At 53.2% G+C, this 20,045-nt stretch overlaps 12 protein-coding genes across 12 annotated transcripts; 8 read left to right on the top strand and 4 right to left on the bottom strand.

Annotated features, from left to right (window-relative positions):
- Positions 1-169: 169 nt before the first annotated feature.
- Positions 170-654, bottom strand: SEPMUDRAFT_146380 (uncharacterized protein). The gene has a single exon (XM_016903616.1). The coding sequence runs from the start codon at positions 626-628 to the stop codon at positions 182-184; it is 447 nt and encodes a 148-aa protein (XP_016765449.1). The 5' UTR covers positions 629-654; the 3' UTR covers positions 170-181.
- Positions 655-1,846: 1,192 nt separating this feature from the next.
- Positions 1,847-2,185, bottom strand: SEPMUDRAFT_113326 (uncharacterized protein; the record flags this gene model as incomplete). The annotated part of the gene is made up of 1 exon (XM_016901026.1): positions 1,847-2,185. The coding sequence occupies one exon, from the start codon at positions 2,183-2,185 to the stop codon at positions 1,847-1,849; it is 339 nt and encodes a 112-aa protein (XP_016765448.1).
- A 520-nt stretch (positions 2,186-2,705) lies between these two features.
- SEPMUDRAFT_130095 (uncharacterized protein) lies at positions 2,706-4,644 on the top strand (the record flags this gene model as incomplete). Its single annotated transcript, XM_016902334.1, has 1 exon — positions 2,706-4,644. Exon 1 carries the CDS (start codon positions 2,746-2,748, stop codon positions 4,642-4,644), a length of 1,899 nt encoding a protein of 632 aa, XP_016765447.1. The 5' UTR covers positions 2,706-2,745.
- Positions 4,645-5,182: 538 nt separating this feature from the next.
- Positions 5,183-9,233, bottom strand: SEPMUDRAFT_122725 (WD40 repeat-like protein). Its single transcript, XM_016901795.1, has 3 exons — positions 6,707-9,233; positions 5,532-6,617; positions 5,183-5,433 (listed from the first exon to the last, which is right to left on the bottom strand). The coding sequence occupies exon 1, from the start codon at positions 9,172-9,174 to the stop codon at positions 7,123-7,125; it is 2,052 nt and encodes a 683-aa protein (XP_016765445.1). The 5' UTR covers positions 9,175-9,233; the 3' UTR covers positions 5,183-5,433; positions 5,532-6,617; positions 6,707-7,122.
- On the top strand, positions 5,352-6,629 carry SEPMUDRAFT_32951 (l-allo-threonine aldolase; the record flags this gene model as incomplete). Its single annotated transcript, XM_016908521.1, has 3 exons — positions 5,352-5,433; positions 5,532-6,416; positions 6,475-6,629. The coding sequence occupies 3 exons, from the start codon at positions 5,352-5,354 to the stop codon at positions 6,627-6,629; spliced, it is 1,122 nt and encodes a 373-aa protein (XP_016765446.1).
- Positions 9,234-9,369: 136 nt separating the features above from the next.
- Positions 9,370-10,209, top strand: SEPMUDRAFT_146379 (ATP-synt_E-domain-containing protein). The gene is made up of 3 exons (XM_016903614.1): positions 9,370-9,484; positions 9,568-9,745; positions 9,822-10,209. Exons 1-3 carry the CDS (start codon positions 9,464-9,466, stop codon positions 9,881-9,883), a joined length of 261 nt encoding a protein of 86 aa, XP_016765444.1. The 5' UTR covers positions 9,370-9,463; the 3' UTR covers positions 9,884-10,209.
- A 53-nt stretch (positions 10,210-10,262) lies between these two features.
- Positions 10,263-11,525, bottom strand: SEPMUDRAFT_146378 (mitochondrial ornithine carrier protein AmcA/Ort1). Its single transcript, XM_016903613.1, has one exon. It carries the CDS (start codon positions 11,433-11,435, stop codon positions 10,452-10,454), a length of 984 nt encoding a protein of 327 aa, XP_016765443.1. The 5' UTR covers positions 11,436-11,525; the 3' UTR covers positions 10,263-10,451.
- Positions 11,526-12,147: 622 nt separating this feature from the next.
- Positions 12,148-12,535, top strand: SEPMUDRAFT_8900 (uncharacterized protein; the record flags this gene model as incomplete). The annotated part of the gene is made up of 2 exons (XM_016910490.2): positions 12,148-12,333; positions 12,395-12,535. Coding segments are annotated over 2 exons (327 nt in total), but the record flags the coding sequence as incomplete, so codon positions are not given.
- On the top strand, positions 12,148-13,930 carry SEPMUDRAFT_77462 (uncharacterized protein). The gene is made up of 2 exons (XM_016910162.1): positions 12,148-12,333; positions 12,395-13,930. The coding sequence occupies exon 2, from the start codon at positions 12,897-12,899 to the stop codon at positions 13,221-13,223; it is 327 nt and encodes a 108-aa protein (XP_016765441.1). The 5' UTR covers positions 12,148-12,333; positions 12,395-12,896; the 3' UTR covers positions 13,224-13,930.
- A 119-nt stretch (positions 13,931-14,049) lies between these two features.
- Positions 14,050-15,781, top strand: SEPMUDRAFT_146376 (uncharacterized protein). Its single transcript, XM_016903612.1, has one exon. It carries the CDS (start codon positions 14,562-14,564, stop codon positions 15,573-15,575), a length of 1,014 nt encoding a protein of 337 aa, XP_016765440.1. The 5' UTR covers positions 14,050-14,561; the 3' UTR covers positions 15,576-15,781.
- Positions 15,782-16,104: 323 nt separating this feature from the next.
- Positions 16,105-17,287, top strand: SEPMUDRAFT_138020 (NAD(P)-binding protein; the record flags this gene model as incomplete). The annotated part of the gene is made up of 5 exons (XM_016902859.1): positions 16,105-16,424; positions 16,534-16,607; positions 16,710-16,862; positions 16,968-17,011; positions 17,084-17,287. The coding sequence occupies 5 exons, from the start codon at positions 16,105-16,107 to the stop codon at positions 17,285-17,287; spliced, it is 795 nt and encodes a 264-aa protein (XP_016765439.1).
- Positions 17,288-18,114: 827 nt separating this feature from the next.
- Positions 18,115-19,966, top strand: SEPMUDRAFT_146374 (carbohydrate esterase family 5 protein). Its single transcript, XM_016903611.1, has 8 exons — positions 18,115-18,532; positions 18,583-18,743; positions 18,803-18,862; positions 18,924-18,957; positions 19,022-19,124; positions 19,177-19,309; positions 19,371-19,407; positions 19,505-19,966. Exons 1-8 carry the CDS (start codon positions 18,154-18,156, stop codon positions 19,594-19,596), a joined length of 999 nt encoding a protein of 332 aa, XP_016765438.1. The 5' UTR covers positions 18,115-18,153; the 3' UTR covers positions 19,597-19,966.
- Positions 19,967-20,045: the final 79 nt, after the last annotated feature.

The raw sequence follows: 20,045 nt of genomic DNA, 5'->3' as shown, positions 1-20,045 counted from the left end.
GTCCATGTAACTTTGTACTTCCTGGTAAGCTAGATGTTGTTGTCATGACGTATGCCAAGTGATGCAGAGCTAAGCAGGCAAGAGCTCAGGCACAAGTCACGTGCCAACAGGGGTACCGAGTTTTTTGTTGTTCACAGTATGCGCTTGGTATGCAACTATGCACTTCCATGTTCAATTATCTTTACCATTGAAAGGGTCTATGACTATGTTCGGCCATTGCTATCTCGTGTACTCCACGCGTCCCTGTCTTGTATCTCTTGTTCTCGGCTATCAGGGCCAGCACATTATATCTTTTGCCACTCGCAAAGCGATAGTTGACGGCTTGGAGCACGACAGGAAATGCGGCCGGAAAATCGTCGCAGTGCTGTACTAAGAGCCTCGAGATTCGCTGACCTGCCAAGGGATCTTCTGATGAAGCCAGAGCGCAAGGCCATAGCCCCTTGAGTAGGTGTCGAGAAGGCTCATGGCCATCAATGGTCATGCCTCCCTGCTCCAGTCGGCGAGCAATAGATGTCAGAAACATCAAGAGTACCAGGCTGTCTTGCGGAATCTTCTTCAACAACTTCAGAACTTGCGACCACAGTCGAGATCTGTCTGTGATGTCCCTCATCTTTTTCGATATGGCCATTGCTACCGTAAGAGGAACACCAGGCGTTTTCGGAACGTCCAGGCTGATCTTGAGGATGAGCGCAAGTGAGCCTAGTCCATGTCTGCGCACAACATGCATCAGCTCGTTAGGCGTACCAGTCTGGCACAGTTCGCTCGAGAATGCCGCTGCTGTGGCCTCGCAAAATTCACCGCTCAGAATATTGATGCCTTCTGGCGGACCGTGTGGTAATTTTACAGCCAGGAGGACTGCCCCACAGACCGCGGCCGCAGCATTGATCCGGGCCAAGAAGGATGCATTCCAGTATCCATATTGTTCTTTGGATACCATCTCAATCTCTGCAATCGCTACCTCATGAAGGTTTCTGGCATCGAAATGGCCGAGACTGTTGGCACTCGTAGGTTTCGACGAAGCAGCCCAAGACTCTCCCCCGGAGCTGACCTTCGAGGCTTTGGATCTGATCGTCATGCGACTGGATGTATCGTTACCTCTCGAGCCAGGCGACAGTGCGTCCAGCCTGCTCGCAGGTCCAACTTCAGCAATCGCTTCCGATTGAGAGTGCCGATGCGCGGCAGCTATCGGCACAGGGAAGTCGAAAGTCTCATCTTCGAATTCATATTTCATGGTGGGTATGATGGGCGGCGCAGGTTCGTCGAGGGTGGCAAGGATTTGCTTGTCTTTTGAAGTGACAATTGGCAGTTGATATACAGTATGCTCATCTGCATCTGCAGTTCGAGTCGATGAGCCGTCACTCTGTAATGTAGCCAAGCTAGACCTTTGCGACTGGCTACTCGTGGACGATCTTGTGAACCATGACGGCCGCCAACTGGATCGTGACAAGACACTATGCTTGCTGGATATAGTCGGATGTGGCGAGAGATCCGGAAGATCAGGATGATGCATTTGGCTGATGCGCCGCTCTAGATGCCTTGGATGTCCCATACTGGCGAGCCTTATGCGTCGAGTCTCTCTCAATAATAATGCCCAGAGCAGGACTATCTGGCGCAGAGGAGGTGCCCGCGAGCCTGACCAGACAAGCCTTCTGAGTACCCCAAATTGCAGCTATCTGTCGTTGAGTCCGCACTGAAGCGTGCCTCGGGCTATGCCAGCGCCGCCTGCATCCAGCACATGTCGCCGTCCACTCGAACACCCCAGGAATTCTGCTGGTTGACTGTCATGCGGCCTCAGGGCTGTCTTACGGCCGACAATGTCACCATATCACTCTGTGCGATGGTCCTTTCAGAGTCCGGATAGAATGCCTTGCTTGTTGCTTGTTACTTTCTGCTGTACTTGTTGCTTTGCTTTGCGGTCCAAAAGTGAGGCGAGAACAGGAGTCACCGCGACAGTATCGAGGTGGCAACAGAAAAGGTCGAGAAACGCCCGTATGTAGCACTCCGCGACGACATCCGGTCTGATGCGGAAATGGAGAAATAAGCCATAGCCGACGCACGCATGCAGGTAGAAGCATTGGTCGAGCACGGATACCCGTTTGGGACAATCCAGGATAGACGCTGCCACGCTGGCGACACGATCATTTTCGTGCGACCAGTGCCGCGCGTATTGCTGATTGTCCGTCATTATTGAATATCCTATTGCGACATGAAATGTGATTAGCAAGTGAGGTGACAGGGCCGATTACCTGTAACGCTCATTAAAGCAAGTATGAATATGATTGCATCGAGCGATAATGTGTCTTTGGTTTGGAGACAACAGGTCCGCGTGCAGTTTCCGTTCGGACCAGAACATGTGATATATCAACCTGATACATGTGATGCACAATGGATTGTTGACGGATGATATGGATGGAGAAGGAGGAGTGGAGTGGATTTCTGAATGGGGGCTAGTGGCGAATCCTGGATAGTGTAGCGGACGCTAAATAGAGCTAGTTCCAAAGCCACAGGCCCACAGTGGATTCATGCAGCAAAGAATTTCGAGCTTCGCTATATTCTACCTGGGAATACAGTTCAAGGCATATTCATGACCGTAGGTACGTGTAAATATTGGGCACTCTATCTTCACCCGACAATTACATCTTTGGCCTGCCAAGCACATACGCACTCAGCCAACGACGCCAGACTGTACCGCACAGCACAGCACAGCAAATCACAGCATACGAGCATAGCACAATCCGATAGAACATGGCGAAGAAGAGGAAAGTGGCGGCAGCAGCGACTACCGCTTCGCAGGAGCACGCACAGGGCCTCGACTTCGATCCGCGCGAGTCCCGGAAGCGCATTCAGACGTACGAGGACGTCGCCGGGTCTGACGATGAATTCCACCTGAACCACGACGAAATTCACCTGGGCGAGGAGCCTGCAGCTAAACGGCGTCGCAAGATTGCTGAGGACGAGGCCTTCCTAGAAGCTTCGGACGAAGAGGTGCTGGGCGATCTCGGGGAAGAGGACGACGACGACTGGGACGACAACAATGGCAGCTCTGACCTGGACGCTACATCTGGCACGCAGCACTTTTCTGCGGCGGGCTCAAACGATGGCGATGGCGGTGATGATGAAGATGGGCTGACGGGTTGGGGTACATCAAAAGATGCCTTATATGGCAACGATGCAATTGAGACTGAAGAGCAGGCGTTGGAGGAAGAGCAAGAGGCTATTCGTCTGCAAAAACGACAGCTGCAACAGATGCACGCTGCAGACTATGGCTTCGATGACGACGATTGGCAGCAGGACCGCGCTGGCGAGGCGGGCTCCCACAACGTTGTATCTGAGGTTCTACCTCAGCTGCAGATCGCGCCAGACCTCGGCGTCGCCGAACGTCTGAAGCTGCTGAAGTCGCGATATCCCGAATTTGAACCCTTAAGTAAGGACCTGTTGCAACTTCAGCACACCCATGCTCAGTTACTGGACTCGGCGAGGACATCGTCTGTCGCGCAGACGAAGCTGAGAGCTGCATCCGCATACCTTGGAGCACTGGTCATGTACTTTTCGCTGCTCGCATCCTCGGCGTCATCGGGCGATGGAGAAATGGTCGCTGTCCCCGCAGCACAATTGAGAGAACATCCGATCATGATGAGCTTAGTCAAGTGTCGGGAGCTCTGGACGAACGTGTCAGCTATTCCAGATCAGGCATCTACGCAAGACTCGGACGTGCGGGATAACAGCTCAGACGAGGTTGAGCTGGAATCAAATGGCAGCGATGAGGCTATGCTGGTTCAGCCTGTGCAGCCAACGACTCGCTCGTCCAGAGCACAGCGCCATGCTGCTGCTGTCCAATCGGCTGCAGAAGAAAGGAGGTTGGAACGGATGAGACGTGCTGAAGCCGATCTCGCTGAACTGGATGCTTTGGTCGTACCCAAGACTAAGAGGGTGGCGAAGGCGTCCCGCGAGCCTCGCATGGAAAGTGGCGGCTTAGATCTGGGCGAAGAGGCTCCGCTCACTGCACGTGAAGCAGCCGACAAGGCGCAAAAGAAGAAGAGCCTCCGTTTCTACACCTCGCAGATTGCTCAGAAAGCGAATAAGCGTGGCATTGCTGGTCGTGTTGCAGGCGGTGACGATGATATACCACACCGAGAGCGATTGAGAGACCGACAAGCACGTCTCAATGCCGAAGCCGAAAAACGTGGCAAGCGTCCTGGAGATGCCATCGGCACAGCGCTCGGGGACGACACCGATGAGGAAGACCACGCACAGGCGCACAACGTCCGTGCCCTCGCGGAGGACGATGAGTACTACGACCTCATTGCTGCGAAGACAAGTAAGAAGAAGAGCGACAAAGCAGCGCTTGCTGAGGCGCAACGGCAAGCTGCGCTGCAAGGAGGAGCAGTCGTGCAGCAGGAAACGATGAGTGCGGATGGCAAACGCAAAATCACATACGCCATTGAAAAGAACAAAGGCTTGACACCGCATCGCAAGAAGGATGTTCGTAATCCCCGTGTCAAGAAGAGAAAGAAGTACGACGAGAAAAAGAAGAAGTTGGCCTCCATCAAGCCAGTATACAAGGGGGGCGAAGGGCGAGGAGGCTACGGAGGTGAATTGACTGGTATCAAGGGGTCTTTGGTGAAGAGCACCAAATTATCTTGAATCACACAGCGAATCATCTCCAATCTACCTCGATAGCGCGGGATTCATAGAGTGATACACGATAGCTCTTCGAAGGAAACAACATAGGTACTCTGCGACCTGTAGAACCATTCAGCATATAGTCCTTGGCAATCAGTGGCGACGGCAGACTGGCGTATCTAGCCGAGCAATTGCAGACTCGGCTCACCAAGACAATCTCTCCTATGCTTCCCTACCTAGCTCATCATTTGCATATTGAAGACAAAGTACTCTGATTTGGGAAAAAAAGTACCTTGATACAAGCCTCCTCTTCCGGTGCCATGAATTATTTCCCAATATTGAGGGAAGTGTGTTGCTACCTGTAATATATTCAGCCGTATGTACCCGTCCGATAACGGACAAGAATTCATACTGGTACCTTAGCTAATCAAGTCCCGCTATCTACATGTACCTGGGCGGCGGGCATATCATTTGTCGGCTTACAGGTTACCTTACAGCCTGAGGGCGGCAAGCATATGTCCTGTCGGTAAGGAGAGGAAATTCCAATGCTGTCGTCGTGCAGACATGGTAGTAGAAGTTTCTTCTCTGCATCATCATCATCTTTCTTGTCTACTCTGCGAGTCGCCACGTCGTCGTCTTCTTCTTCTTCTTCCTCCATTGCGCCTCCTGTAACGACACCACTGCGCAAAATCTCCACAGCCACCACCACCACCACCACCACCACCACCATGGATAGCCACGCCACCAATGGCGTCAAGTCCAACAACTACTGGTGCACCGAATCTCCCATTTCTGCATTTGACTTTAGAAGTATGTAAGGCCTGCCTGTTATATCTAAATCTACCTACTACTTTGAATACTAGGTAGGCACGTTCGCTTAGCACGAATGGGAAGCTAATGGTCGATAGGCGATACCATCACAACACCCAATGCTCGTATGCTCGAGGCCATCACCGCCACGACATTAGCAGATGATGTGTTTCAAGAAGACGCCACCACCAATGACCTCGAGAAACTCATCACTCTCCTGACGGGAAAAGAAGCGGCACTGTTCGTGCTCTCCGGAACCATGGGGAATCAAGTCGCCATTCGCACGCATCTGCAAGGGCCTCCGCACTCGGTCGTGGCCGACCACCGCGCTCACATCATCGAGTGGGAAGCGGGTGGCGTAGCGTCTCTGTGCGGTGCCCTGTGCAAAGGAGCGATACCCAGTAATGGAAAGTATTTGACGTTGGAAGACGTGCAGAAGGCTGTGGATCTGCGAGAGGATGTCCATGGGTGTCCTACCAAGTTGATATCCCTCGAGAACACGCTTGGAGGCGTCATTTACCCCGTCGAGGAAATCCGACGAATTAGTGACTGGGCACATGAACACGGCATCATCATGCACTTGGATGGTGCGAGGTTATGGGAGGCTGTGGCTGCTGGAGCTGGGAGCTTGGCGGATTACTGTGCTTGCTTTGACAGCGTTAGTCTGTGCTTCTCCAAAGGTCTAGGTGCACCCGTGGGAAGCATGATAGTCGGTACACGGGCCTTCCGAGAGCGTGCACGCTGGATTCGGAAGAGCATTGGTGGAGGCATCCGGCAAGCTGGTGTTCTGACTGCTGCTGCACGGGTCGCAGTCGAGGACACCTTTCTTGGCGGCAAACTCCAAGCGTGTCACGAACGTGCCCGCCAAATTGCCGCGCTGTGGGAGGGCTATGGAGGCAGGACCAGCCATGCGGTGGAGACCAACATGGTATGGCTCGATGTCGAGGCCGCAGGAATCACAGTCGACAAGTTCGTCGAGCTAGGTAAGTATTGCGTTTTGGCGCTCACCCTTCCTACCAGCGGGCTGATAGTTGTTCCAAGGTCAAAAAGCCGGTGTACGACTGCTCGGAGGACGATTGGTCGTCCACTACCAGATCGGCCAAGCGGCAATCGAGAGACTCGACAATCTGTTCCAAGCTGTGTTGAAACACAAAGAATTGTCCGGTGTGAGTGAAGCTCCTAACGTACGTTTTTGAAAAATCGCTTTGACGTCCAGCTAGAGAAGCTGGCTCCGGCCGCTAATGGCGACTTTCCAAGCTGATATCAAGTTTAGGGTATTACTGAAAAAAATGGTTCTACCCACTCTTATGGGTAATGGTCTGGCTTCCTGCCAACCAACACTCGACCAGCACTATCAATCTGAAATCCCTTCAGTCGATGATGATCAATGCCATCGGTACGAGATCGCGACTTGAGAGAGCCAAACCGGTAGAGCAAAGACGGACAGATATGAGCGCAACAACCGAGGATTAAATATAGACCATGTGAGTACAACGGCTTCGGCGCTCTGATCACGCTGAGGTGATTCATTTCTTAAATCGATAGTACGCCATGTGCAAAGTTCTATCGACAGGTTCGAAAGGCCGCACGGGAAGCGTGGTCGTTTCGTGGGTGTCCATGAATGCAGTAGGGCTTTGTGCAGCTTGGATATACGACATCGAGACGGTGCGCATAGCATACATAGGTAGATCATAGATCCACCTTGTTCTTAGCCCGCCTCGCAACGAACTTTTTGATTCCTAGCCAGGCGTCACTTTTAGTGTCCGCTCCACCAAGTTCACTTCCCACCTCAAACACCGTGGTGACTCCATCAAGTCCACCCACTGCTGCATGCCGACCCTGGTTCTTCTCCCATGCCAGCTTGTTCAGGCTCTTCAGTGCGTAAATGTCCTTCTCCTGGTGGCTTGGCCTCGCACCACCGACAGGCACTTCCGAGCTCACGTTGATGTCATATATGTCAAATCGCCCGCTACCATCCACACATCCAAAAATGCCGGGTTTGGTGGGCGACCACTTGGCATCGTAGACACTGTCCTCGCGTTGGATCTCAAGCAATGGCTTCACGATCTCTGCGTTGCCCGAAATGGTACTGGACGTAGTGGAAGGTGGACGAGCACGCCAGACTTTGACGCTCCAGTCCAGGCCACAGCTGACAAAAAGATCGCCGAGGTCAATCTTTCCACTGGCAGGATGGAAATCAATCCCTGTCACTGGAGCCTCATGGCCGCGGTAGCTCGTTCGGGCATCGACGCCGGACTTGGCGCCCGCGCGGTCATAACGATGCACTGGGAAGATCGAACCTTGCTCTGTTCCTGCAAGGAAATAGGTTGGATCTGCTGCGGGAAACGATATGCACGTCGGCGCCACATCATCGGTCTTGTGCGCTGAAGGATTCGGAGCGTGCAGCTCCAAATACTCCTGAGGCTGTGTGAGAATATCCGTCGACCATGCGCACACCACGCCATCTGTGCTGACAGACACGACTGAGCTTGCATTCTGTGTGCCGACTGTAGCCAAGCTGTATATAGGATGCGCGTGGCCGGTCCTGCCTCCTGTAAGCGGTGTCTTCTGCACAGGCTCGCCAGTCCTTTGGTTCCGGGCACGCGTGTCCCACAGACAGAGCTGTCCACTGTATGTGCCACCAAGAATCAAGGACGGGTGAAAGGGGTGGAACTGGCAGGAGAGAAGATCAGAGGTGGCGTGCAGGCTGTATTCTGGTCGGCCTTTGAGGTGCATATTCCACACATTAAGGAGACCAGGCGACGTATGGGGGGAGGACTGTGACTTGGTGTAGGCTGTACATATCAGCTCCGGAAACTTGGGACTGAAGTCGATATCACTGATCATGCGTTGCTTCCCCATCTCGTGCTGTAGTTCAAATGAAGCAACCTCCTTGACTCTTCTGCCTCGTCTGCCCACATACTCGTCATCTTCATCCTCCGCAGCTCGGGCGTTCGCGGCATAGTCAGCCAGTACATCATACTCCTCGTCTAGCGCTCGTTCGATGACCTTGCTGCTGCGCTCCACGAAGTCTAGAAAGTCGTTGCTGCTAGTCACAGCGCTGAGCTCTTCGGGAGCAAGTGCTCTGGCTGGGAAGCGCTCCTTATCTGGTTCCACGTGGTCGTTCGATTGTAGGGCCCGCAGCTCTTCCTCGATCTCCTGGCGCAGACGCTGGCGAATCGTCTCCTCGTGGAGCTCGCGGGCACGTGGGCTTAAATTGCGCCGCCGACGAGTTGGACTCGTCGACGTGGCATCGCCATCACTGCCTTCCGCACTGTCGACGCTGGTCTGCTGCCAGCCGTCTGCTGCAGTCTGCACGCCCTTGCTGTAGGTTATATACTCTGGTTTCGACTCGACGGGAATCTCGTAGACGGTCGTCAGCGCGGCCAGCGAGAGTGTCTGTGGGACGGCATGGCCATCGGAGGTTCGCGGTATAGTTGCTGCTGCTGGCGGCGAGGTGTGGCCGTCGTCGGAGAGGTGCGAATTGGTGGTGTTCGCGGTGGACGCGGGGCGGTCGACCAGCGACGAGATGAGCGATTCGATGTCCTCGCGCTTGAAGCTGCTACTGCTGATGCGTTGCGGTGATGGGGCAACGAGCTCAGAGGCATCGAGGCTGTGGCGCGTAGTGTTGAGGTCCTTCTGCCGCAGTTCTCGCTGGCGCTTCAGCTCAGCCAGCTTGGCCTTCTTTGCGAGAATCTCCTCCTTGCGCTGCTGCATTGACGAGGACGACGAGGACGACATGGCGGCATCGCACTTCTGTTGATACGCTAGTTGTGTAATTATTATGACCTCACGTCCCGTTGTGCCTGCATGTGTATACAGCTCATGAGGGAGGTTATGTGGAACTCAGGTACGGGGAGCAGGCAAAGCCTAGCGCGTAACCTTCCGACTTCCTCCCTCTGGATAACTCCCATCACTACCTTATTCAACTCAGCAGAACAAACGCAGCAACAGTGTACAGCCCTCCGCAACTCGCCGCCCGCGCTCACCAATACTACGGCACTATCCTCTTCATCCTCCTCCTGCTACAATGGCCTCTACGGGGGTAAATGTGAGCTGCTCCCAACTGTCCTTTCCGCGCGCACAGGACGCATAGCCAAAAGTGCGCATCCGACTGACCGACCATTGGCATAGGTCCTCCGCTGGGGCGCACTCGTCTTCGGTGTCTTCTACGGCTTCTCACACCAGCAAAGTATTCATGCGAGAGACAAGGCCGCCGCACTCAAGGCAGAGTACGACCGTAAAGCCAAGTTGATAGCGAGTGCAAAGGCGAAGTTTGCAGAGCAAAATGCGCCGCGGACAGGCGATGGAGGTGAGCAAAGAACGGCATACTTGGTGGGCCCTCTTCTCTCGCGCTCCAAAAACTGATGCCCAGTCTCCCTTCACAGTGATAACAAATCCCGAGGACCCCAAATTCGACCTCGAAGCATATTTGCAAAAGATCGCCTAGACGATATATCAGCGCATACGATCAGCAATGAAGAAACCAGCTGGGCTAGAGCCATGTGAGAGCGCAAGGCATGATTGGGGGATATCCACGAGGGCAAAGGCGAAGATGCAGGACATGGTGGGTCACAAGCTGAGAAATTGTATATACACTGTACAACATTCAGTTCAAGCCTTGACAACAGCACACGCTTGGCTCGAGTTTTGTTACAATGAGTTTTTGCCCGCGCTGGTGGACAAGCAAGACTTTCAAGGCCCACTGACCGCGACGTTCTAACCCCTAGATACTACCTATTCATGTATGAGGTAGCTTCAGGTCTAGGAGTTTTTTTTTATACACATGGAACAAGCGTCCAGTTTGAGGTACTGATGAAAGCAGGTGGCAAGAATTGTAGACAGACGATATCTTAGTCTGTCACGTTCGATATGCTAGTTTCTAATGCAGCCCTTTTCGTGAAGGCCACGATCCTGCACAGCAACAGGCCGGATTCATCTATCACGAATCCGCAGCCCCAACGCCGCGCTATGCTTGCAAGCTTCTATCGTCTATGCAACTCTGTCTCAACGAGCTTTCAACCAAACGTCTTCCGCAAGTATTCGTAAATTGTGAAAATAAGCGCCGAGCTGGGCGCACTTCTTGCAACGGTGATACCGCAGCCACGGTACAGTCCCTTGAACCCATGCGCCCTGAACAGATCTTTTCCTACCTGCGAGAACTTCGCCTTTACGTTCGTCACTTCTCCGGTTTGGATCTTGCTTTTGATCGTGTCTGCAGGAAAAAAGACAAAATTGTATGCCATGCCTGCAATAGCCCCGGATAACATTTGCTGCCAAATCGGCAGACTGTCCTTCTCGGGATTCTGCAAACGCTTCCTGAAGTACAACGAGAGGGTCTCGTAACTGCCAAACCACGCCGCACCTCCTCCCGTCTCACGCAGCAAGGTACCCAATTGTCCGCGCCAGAAACCTGCCAAGCCTTCTGTCTTCCATACATGAGAGATGATTGCAAGAGGGCCCTGCGCTGCTCGGAGCGTAGGATCGAGTGCGGATTGCGACGGCACCTGCATGCGGCATTTCACAAGCTCAATGGGCGTGAGGACGACAGACGTTACGCAGCCAGACATTGCTCCAGCTGCGACGAGTGCGCTGAGGGGCAGCTTCTCCCCATCGACAGTCCCAGGTATCACGGTGGCCTTGAGCACATCTTGTGCGAGCCGATATGCCCAAAAGAGCGAGGCGTTCTCGGCTGCCGCACCAACCAAGGGCGCACTCACACCACGATATAGACCGCGCACACCATCTTGCGCCAGACTCTGCTTGAAACAATCCAGCGGGCCCGTATATCGCAGAGGGAGATGGTCAGGCTGCGACTGCAGACGTACTTTGACCGTGTCGAAGGGGTATTCCACAATCTTGCCCACGATACCAGCGAAGGAGCCATAGGCAATGTCTCGGAGGGCTTCGATGCCCTGACTGCTGGACGGCTGCGCCACTGTCGACAATGGGGATTGCTGCACCACCGCAGGCTCAAAGGACTTCGCCGACTGAGCCTCCATGTCGATCCTGGGGCGGTGTGAGACGGCGATGGCGATGAGGTGGTGCTACCGCAGCAGCATGGTGAGCAGGCAAGCAAAAGCACGACGGCGAGAGGGTAGAAGGTAGGAGGAAGAGCAGCAGCACCAAGGACGGTGACAGATTCCCCCGCTGGTAGTGGTTGGGCAGGGAGCTAATGAGGAAAGTCTGCAAAGAAAGTTCGCCTTTCCTTTGAGTCATATCGGAAGAGCTCCACGGATACTGTAGAGCGTACCTCCTAGTAGGCTTGGGGTGGACCAACGCTTGGCAGCGCTTTTGCGGCAGAGACGGTGGACACTTACCTACATGTACCTCTCTGAATATTCCGGAGAAGGGTTTGCTTCAAGTATGATGCTCTGGTGCGTCGCGAGTCGAGAGCGAAGTTTTTGGTGCAGCTTTGGCACGTGTCTGAGGCGTTGTTGTGGCTGTTGCACCACCTCACCTACCTATCTACTGAGGCTACTGTATTAGGCATCTGATGATTCTGATCCAAGTTATTGAAGTTATGCAGGCTGACGGATGTCACATGTGATGGATGTGGGGTACATGAGTTTCTAGATGTAGAACTAGAAGGTTGCACTCGGAGTCTAACCAGTTTTGTGGCTTCAGTCCCGATTTTGCACAACTTCCAGCTTTGCACCCTTCTTGTTCTTGGGAGCCACCGAGTCGTATCGCTCAAACATGTCAGCCACGACTGCTACTGCCCCTGCGCCAGTCGCCGGCCTGCGCAAGAATGGCAAGCAGTGGCACGAACCGAAGAAGGCCTTCCGGCTCACGGCTGGTCAGACGAGCTACGCAAAACGAGTCGCACGAGAGGCGCAGGCCGCCGAGGTGAAGAAGGTCGAGAATGAAATGAAGGGCGAGAAGGAACAAGAGCGACAGGTGCGTGCCTGTCTCTTCCTATACTGTCTTCGGTTCCTTGCTGAGAACTGACCCTCTGCAGCGGCGCGTTCAAGCCATCAAGGACAAGCGTGCAGCAAAGGAAGAGAAAGAAAGATATGCCAAGATGGCAGAGAAAATGCACAAGAAGCGTGTGGAACGCTTGAAGCGAAGGGAAAAGCGCAATAAGCTGCTCAAGTCATAAGCAACAAGCTTCTTAGTGGACACCTTGTCTTGCATCATGCTATGGCAACCTCAAGACTCGCGAGACGCAGATGCGCTCTGCCGCGTGAAGCAGATATTCATTCTGCCCGTTGCCGCCATTCTGATATTGAAGGCGGCACCTGTGGGCATGAGAAGATGTCGACGCTGCATGAATCGATGCTTGCCTTCTGAATGGCTTCACTGTCCCAGCCTTCAAAGACAATGATACTTCGGCCGCTCTCCCGTCGCTACAACAGCGCAGAAATTCTCATGAAAACTGCAGCACCTGAAAGCGTCGAACCTACCGCCCGGCCGCCAAACAGGTGATGCAGACTTGATCCGGAAATACTTGACCTTACTCCATGGTCGAGCTGAGGCACTGTTTTGTCTGTCGACGAGGTGACAACCTGGACTCGCAAAGCAGCACACTACGGTATACCCGCCTCGTGATTTTCCTGTGCCACTGCGGTAGCTGCCTTATGCCAGTCTGTAGACTAAATGCAACCGTGCCTGTTCCACGGCGCTCTTTCTTCTTCGGGTGGCAACTGCAAACTCTAGTGATTGAGCAGCCTTGCTTGAAAGGAGGACATATTCACGTCATCAGCCGGAAAATTATTGTTCACTCAGGCAAAAACGCCTATCATGCAAAGGAGCACGATCTATTGGACAGCAAGTCAGGGTTGGAATGACCTCCGCAAGAAGGATCGGGCGAATCGCCTTTTCTGGTATTCGCAACAAGAAGCAATGTTGATGCGGCATGCCCAAGATCCATATGCTGAAATCTATTGTCCCCCGATCGTAGGAGGTAGTGTGCTTCCAACGGAGGCGGCACCTAGACAGGCTCGTGCCGCCGAGGGATCCCCCAACTCATGACATGTACGTGGCTACAGAGTTCGCACCTAGTTTTGCTATAGCGCATCAGGACGCATGTGATATGACTGGACCAGACCCTGAGACGCAACGGGCAAGAGGGCATATGCCTTGTCTGTGACAGGTCTACATGCAGCATTCATCGATGTTCGGGATGTGGCAGTCGTTGATGTTGTCGATCATATTGTCTGCAAATATGCCGATTGTGCTCTTTGTAACGATGTCCTGGGAGGTAGGAAGTAGGATATCTTCCGACTCGATGAGACCGAGGCTGAGACCTGTTTCCAATTCTGTCAATTGCACGACGAAGGATTTCCAAGACATGGGGCGCATCGAGGCGCAAAGTGGCGTAGGAGATCGACAAACCACGAGGCTACAGCACCAACGCGCTATTGGCTCTGGATCCCCCGAGAACCGCATTTCAGCTTACCACTTTCGACCATAAATGGCAGTGATGGCATTGATTTCGCTCAGCTAACCTGAAGCGACGTCTTTGTCTTGGGTATAACCATTGAGTGAGTAATGGAGGGACTAGAAGGATTCTATAGAAGCTTCTGCTACGTGCTGTAGCGTGGCTTAAGCTTCAGCATGGCATCGTGGCCTCTGGACTTCACGAGTACCTCGAGGTGGAAGTCTTGTAGTTTTCGAGATATGGCTTGACCAAATTGCCTACAAGCACGAATGGAGAGCCATCGGGCGACTAGCATCACTAAGTGAAGAAGAGATCCAGCTTTGTTCATGGCCGAAGTATACCTTGTCCTTGGTTGACGAGACTGCTGTCGGTACCGACTCTGCGCTTGTCACTGCCCGTATGTGCAAGACTCAGCCGCGTATCTGAGTTACCCAGCTGTCGGGTATCGTTGAGCAGCTCGAGTTGGAGTGCACATACTATAGTGTATGTGGCGTGAATCCTCATCAGGCTACACTTGCTGTCAACGGACGCCCCAGAACGAGATGCATCACTACCTCGGAGGTAGCTCGATTTCCCCAAGAACACGCGTGGTCAGGTACAAAGGAGTGAGTATACATATCCTTCTCGCGCCCTTGCTGGACCTCACATCACCTTCACCACTTCGACTGCCACATATTCCAGCGTGACTTGCAGCAAAAGTCGACCTTTCCCACTCTCGCTTTACTACCAATAGCCTTCCAAAATCATGGGCGTTGCTTCATTCCTCCACTCCTTGCGCGGGAAGAGCCAGGAGCCATCCTCCTCGCCCTCATCATCGCCCTCTCAGCAATGCAGCCCGACTTCCAACCCTGCCAACACTGATGGTTTCGAAATGCTTTCGAAGGACAGCCACAGGAGAAGCCCAGCTTTGAACCTGTCCCGACCCAATGCCACACATTGCAAAGACCGTCGCAGCTGGTTTGATGAAAGGCCAGACATTGATCAAGCTCTCCCCGATACGCCAATCAGCCCATTCACTGCTCCGCCATCAGCGCACTCTGTTCCCTATGGCCCGGATCTGGAGAGAGAGTATTTGAAGTTCAGCAGAGATAGCAGAGCTCCTGTGGAGGCATTGCCGACGCCTCCATTGACACCGTGCACGAGCGAGCGACCTCCTCTATCACCGTGCACGAGCGAGCGACCTCCTCTATCGCCAACAACTACCATGTCAGCATACGAGCGCAAGGATAGCCATATGTCGAATGCACATCGGCGAAAATCCAGCACGCTTAGCACCAGATCGAGGCGCAAGTCTCGCTCTTCCTTCTGGGAGTCATCTAACCCCGATGACAGCGATGTACCGCCTGTTCCTGCTCTCTCCAGAGGTGCATCGTCAGAGTCTATCACTCAATCCATATCAGGAGAAAGTGTGCCCTCTTCCCCGACTAGCAGCATGCATCGTCCCATGAGTGTGGCCAGCACAACATCACGGAGGTCGTACGTGCCCCGGTCTGCAGCTCGAGGGTTCCTTCGATCAACGAGCGGTGCTTCCATCGAGACGCGTGCGAGCTACCGCATGTCTTTCAATGTGAAGCAGGATGTCGACATGGTCTGTCTGACGGACGAGCAGCGTCTGGAGTGGGCCAAATTGATGGCTGAAGATGTCAGGCTTGGCGACATTCCCGAGCCGGCTGCGGAGATGGGCAAGCATCATCAGATTGGAAGCCTCAACTCTTCACAGATGCAAGCCCTTGCTGCGCTCGAATGTGGCGCACGATGATGATGACGATGATGGGGATGATGAGGTCAATGTATGGTATAGGCTGGCGTTTGGGCGAATGGACGGAAGCATAAGGGTTGCTTTTTCGAGATGATGGAACGAGTAGGCATCGATTTGACATTTTCAATCCTCCATAGCGATTTCTTCCAAGACATAGATTTATAGAGCAAGATGCCGTATAGAGCAAGATAGCATACCTGTATGATCGAACATTCAAGTAACAACATCATGACTACCTACCTCACTGGGCAGAGAGTGAAGACATCCATGTGTACTCGAACCTGGTTGGACGTATTCAGCCGCAATTAATTTATCCGTCTTCGTTCCTCGGCAGCAAGACCTAGCGAAGGTACCACTGTACCATGAGGCCGGCCAACATCGTCTCATCACAGCAATCGTAGAATTGTAGGCAAAGGACCTAAGAAAGAGAACAAGAGATTCTTCTTCTTTCTCTTGCCCATCATATTCTTGATCATCCCCCTCAGCATCTCATCAGTTTCAGGGTCTGCACCAACTCATAACTATAAAAATGGGCCGTGAACACGAGTTGGAAGGACAAGTCATCGCCGTGACAGGCGGCGCAAGTGGTATTGGACTCTCGGTCGTGGAAATCTTGCTATCCCGAGGCGCCAGTGTCGCTATTGGAGACATTGATGATGCAGCCATTGCACGAGCGCAAGCGTCGTTCCAGCAGCCATCATCATCAGCATCGCCGAACCGAGGTGGCAAGTGTCTCATCACAAAAGTCAATGTCTCCAAGCGAGCCGAGGTGGATTCGTGGATTGCGTCTATTGTGAGCAAATTTGGGAAACTTACGGGGGCTGCGAATTGTGCGGGAGTCATTGGACGGTGAGTGAGAAGATGTTGTTTGTTTCCATCACAGAAGTGGACGGGGGAAAGGGACAGAGAAACGGTGTTCGGCTGACTTGTGGGGATACATCGCCATTTGATATCTTAGTCATCATGGGACGAGGCATGTCGAGAACCTGGACGACGATCAATGGGATTTGATCATGAGCGTGAATTTGACCGGTATGTAGCTGCCACTACCACTGCCATATCGCCATGGGCCAACGACGACGGATAACAATGGAAATTGCTGACAACAGTCAATATCAAATTCTCAAATGTAAGGCATGATGTACTGTATGCGAGCGGAACTGCGCCACATGGATAAAACGTCTCCAGGCAGTATTGTCTGCGTTTCATCGGTACAAGGTACTTTCGGGTTTGCAGGTCACGCAGCATATTCTGCAAGCAAACACGGCGTTCTGGGCTTGGTCAAGAGTGAGTACATGTATCTTGACAAAGATGAAAAGAAACAAAACCTCGGTTACTTCTGTCGTCTTGACAAGGTTGCTGATGCATGGCGATGTGCCCGTATTCTCATAGGTGCTGCGAAGGAAGTCGGCAGTCGCAACATTCGAGTGAACGCGGTGAGTGAAATTTTGTTCACCAACAAACAATCTGCTTTTTCGTCCGAGTCTGCGGCTGATCTCTCGGCATAGGTTACACCCGGATCGATCGACACGCCCCTAATGGACAAGCGGAATGCACTGGAAGGCGTCGATCCGAACGACATGCATCCGACCCCGATCAACAGACTTGCGCGGGCTGACGAGGTGGGCAAGCTCATTGTGTGGTTACTGAGCGACGAAGCATCCTTTGTCACAGGCGCAACGTATGCTGTCGATGGAGGCTGGGCCTGCTAGATGATTTTTCGATACGATAATGCATCTCTTGCACTTGCAGTTGAAACCGACAAGTTTTGTGTGTTTGCCATGTCTTCCCACGCCATCGAACGAAACGCGCTCTAGAACATCTTCACCAAAAACGTTACCCAAGGCAGTAGGTAAAGGTAGGTACAATAGAAAAGAGAATCGTGGAATTTCCTCTTTTGGTAGGGAGTTGACCCCATTTGTGACCAAAAGATGTCCTTGATCGGTTGAGCACACCTGCCTAGTCCCGAAAGCAGCAGAACTTGCAGATGGTATGTTAGAGATATATGGTAGGAAGCTAGGAAATGGCTGTCCTGTCCTATCCTGTCCACCTGTGTTTTGCTGCAAGCCTTGAAGGGTCCCCGCACCCCCCGGCATCGTAATAGCGAAGCGAGGCGGAGAGGTGTAACAATTGGAAGTCGGGTGGAAAATAAAAAAGACTTTTGAGACAAGATAGCACCAAAAGCAGCCACTGATATTGCTCAATGGGCTACCGATGTAGGGATGGCATTCCAGAAAAAGAAGAAAACTAGCCTTCGTCGAGTTTTACATATAAGCTACTTGTATGTACATGACTTGCGAACTAGTTCAGTCTTGGACGGCGGTGGCAGTAGGGGAGCTGGTTGAAACAACTACATTGCCATCGACCTCTTTTGAGAAGATGCACTCCTGCGCACCAGACGGCGACAGGAATATAAAAGTGCATTGCCCGAATGTCCTCTCACCTCTCTCCCCCTCATAAACAACTCTCCTTTCAATATCTTCGTTCACACGCTCTTTAACACTACTGCTACATCTCGTCCAAATCTTTCGGGCACGAACACAGAATACCCCTTCGGTAACCCAACACTAGCATCATCATGCAGTTCCTGTCGTTATTTACCATCGCGGCGTGTACGCTTCGAGCAGCAACCGCACCTGTCAATGTCGAGAAGCGTCAGCTGGCTGGATCCGGCCCTCTGAGCTCATTGTCGTCACTTGGCATCCCGTCCTTTTCGAACCCCCTGAGCAGCCTGGGTGGTGGTGGTGGTGGTGCCTCAAGCGGCATCTCTGGACTTCAAGGCCTTTCCTCTGGCCTAGGGAGTGGCCTCACACCCACTGAAGGCACCAAGCGACAGACCACGGGAAGCTCTCCCTCCTTGACTGGCGGCTCGAGCAGTGGAATTGGCAATTGGGGACTCCCCAGTTCTGGTTTGAGTGGACTCGGTTCACTTGGCTCAGGCATCAGTATTCCAAAAGGTGTGTGACTCAGGCTCACATCAGTGTCGTCGAGGGCTAATCAGGGACAGGCTCTGGTAGCAGTAGTCTCGGTGGCTTGCAGTCTTCAACGGGAACTTCTACTACAGGCACTCCAGATACAGGCGCATCAGGCAATGCATCCAGCGATGGGTGTCGTGCCCTCACCCTACTTTTCGCACGTGGTACTGGCGAGCTAGGAACCATGGGCACGGTGAGCGAAGCCAGCTGCCAAGGGCTACATTGACTGCGGCCAAAAGCTGACTTCCACAGGTTGTTGGCCCACCTTTAGCTAAAGCACTGGCAAATGCCCTGGGTGAGGACAAGGTTACCGTATGTGCTGCGCACCGCAACCTCCACTGCGGACGTTCGAGCTGACGTATCGCGCTGTTAGGCTACGGGAGTCGAGTACGCGGCGGACGCAGGAGGTAAAGAAACTCGAGCCGAAAAGGTCTGAATCTTCCGATTTAGCGAGACACTAACTCCCATCAGGTAATGCGAACTTGGGTGCTTCTGGTGGTCCGGCTATGGCCTCACAAGCGAAGGCAGCCTTGAGCTCGTGTCCAGATACCAAGCTGATTCTCGGCGGATATTCGTGCGTACCTATCGTCCCATGTCAGCAGGCTTCATACTGATGGTCCCCGTAGGCAAGGTGCGATGGTTGTTCACAATGCATTGAGTGCTCAAGGACTCGACGCAAGCAAAGTAGCTGCCGTTGTGGCATTCGGCGATCCACTCAGAAGTCAGGCCTTCGCAGGCGTTGATGCCTCCAAAGTCAAGGTATGAGCCTGCTCGAAACACGAGGACCACCTGCAGTCGCATGGCACTGACTTTCGGGCAGAATTTCTGCGGATCCGCCGATTTCCTTTGCTCTGCTGGTAAGACTGACTCCCTCCTACCTCCTACATACCTTGCCTCACGGTGAGCGCCTAGAAAGGGCTACAAGGAGGATGCTGACCCAAGACTACCTCCTAGGCGGCGGCACGACGAGCTCTGGAAGCCATCTCGATTACAGCGGCGATGCGGAGGCTGCAGCCAAGTTTATTGTTGGCGTGGTTGGATTGTAAAATGGATACGGGGGAAATCCCGACTCGCGTTGGCGAGTTTGGCGCTTGGTGCCGATGCTGTATTTTCGGACGCAGTGCGCACATGTGTAACGCCAAGCAATTCGGCTGTGCTTGGTTTTGCTTGGCTCACAGGCGGATTCCCGAGAATGGGTCTTGGGACAGCCGCCGGGACTCCCTCCAAGCGACTGCGGTGGTGCGATACGGCGGATATGGCTGCTGCTCTCTCCCTGGCGGCTCTGGCGCAGCCAAACGCCAAGCACTTACTCTCCTTACTCTCCGAAATCTGGACTACTGGTAGTCTCATGCCAACGTTGTTATGTAGATATTACCGACCATTCCTTAAGCGGTATTGATTAGAACTTCATGAAGGTGTAGGTCAGGTACCTTACCTAAACGTACCGCTGTTGAACTGGTGCACTTTTCCTTGGCCCCAGCCCGTCTTCCCGTCC

The sequence above is a fragment of the Sphaerulina musiva genome (genome assembly GCF_000320565.1).
Source record: "Sphaerulina musiva SO2202 unplaced genomic scaffold SEPMUscaffold_1, whole genome shotgun sequence".
NCBI classification, from domain to species: Eukaryota; Fungi; Ascomycota; class Dothideomycetes; order Mycosphaerellales; family Mycosphaerellaceae; genus Sphaerulina; species Sphaerulina musiva.
Note: the sequence above shows the minus strand (reverse complement) of the source record. Positions and strands in the feature narration are given on the sequence as shown.

Coding starts and splice junctions, on each gene's coding strand:
- SEPMUDRAFT_146380 (XM_016903616.1), bottom strand. CDS start 628: ATGGCCATATCGAAAAAGATGAGGGACATCACAGACAGATCTCGACTG.
- SEPMUDRAFT_122725 (XM_016901795.1), bottom strand. CDS start 9,174: ATGTCGTCCTCGTCGTCCTCGTCAATGCAGCAGCGCAAGGAGGAGATT.
- SEPMUDRAFT_146379 (XM_016903614.1), top strand. CDS start 9,464: ATGGCCTCTACGGGGGTAAAT. Junction 9,485..9,567: donor TGGCCTCTACGGGGGTAAAT/GTGAGCTGCTCC, acceptor CCATTGGCATAG/GTCCTCCGCTGGGGCGCACT. Junction 9,746..9,821: donor GCCGCGGACAGGCGATGGAG/GTGAGCAAAGAA, acceptor CTCCCTTCACAG/TGATAACAAATCCCGAGGAC.
- SEPMUDRAFT_146378 (XM_016903613.1), bottom strand. CDS start 11,435: ATGGAGGCTCAGTCGGCGAAGTCCTTTGAGCCTGCGGTGGTGCAGCAA.
- SEPMUDRAFT_77462 (XM_016910162.1), top strand. CDS start 12,897: ATGGTCGAGCTGAGGCACTGTTTTGTCTGTCGACGAGGTGACAACCTG.
- SEPMUDRAFT_146376 (XM_016903612.1), top strand. CDS start 14,562: ATGGGCGTTGCTTCATTCCTCCACTCCTTGCGCGGGAAGAGCCAGGAG.
- SEPMUDRAFT_146374 (XM_016903611.1), top strand. CDS start 18,154: ATGCAGTTCCTGTCGTTATTTACCATCGCGGCGTGTACGCTTCGAGCA. Junction 18,958..19,021: donor GTACGCGGCGGACGCAGGAG/GTAAAGAAACTC, acceptor AACTCCCATCAG/GTAATGCGAACTTGGGTGCT. Junction 19,125..19,176: donor CTGATTCTCGGCGGATATTC/GTGCGTACCTAT, acceptor TGGTCCCCGTAG/GCAAGGTGCGATGGTTGTTC.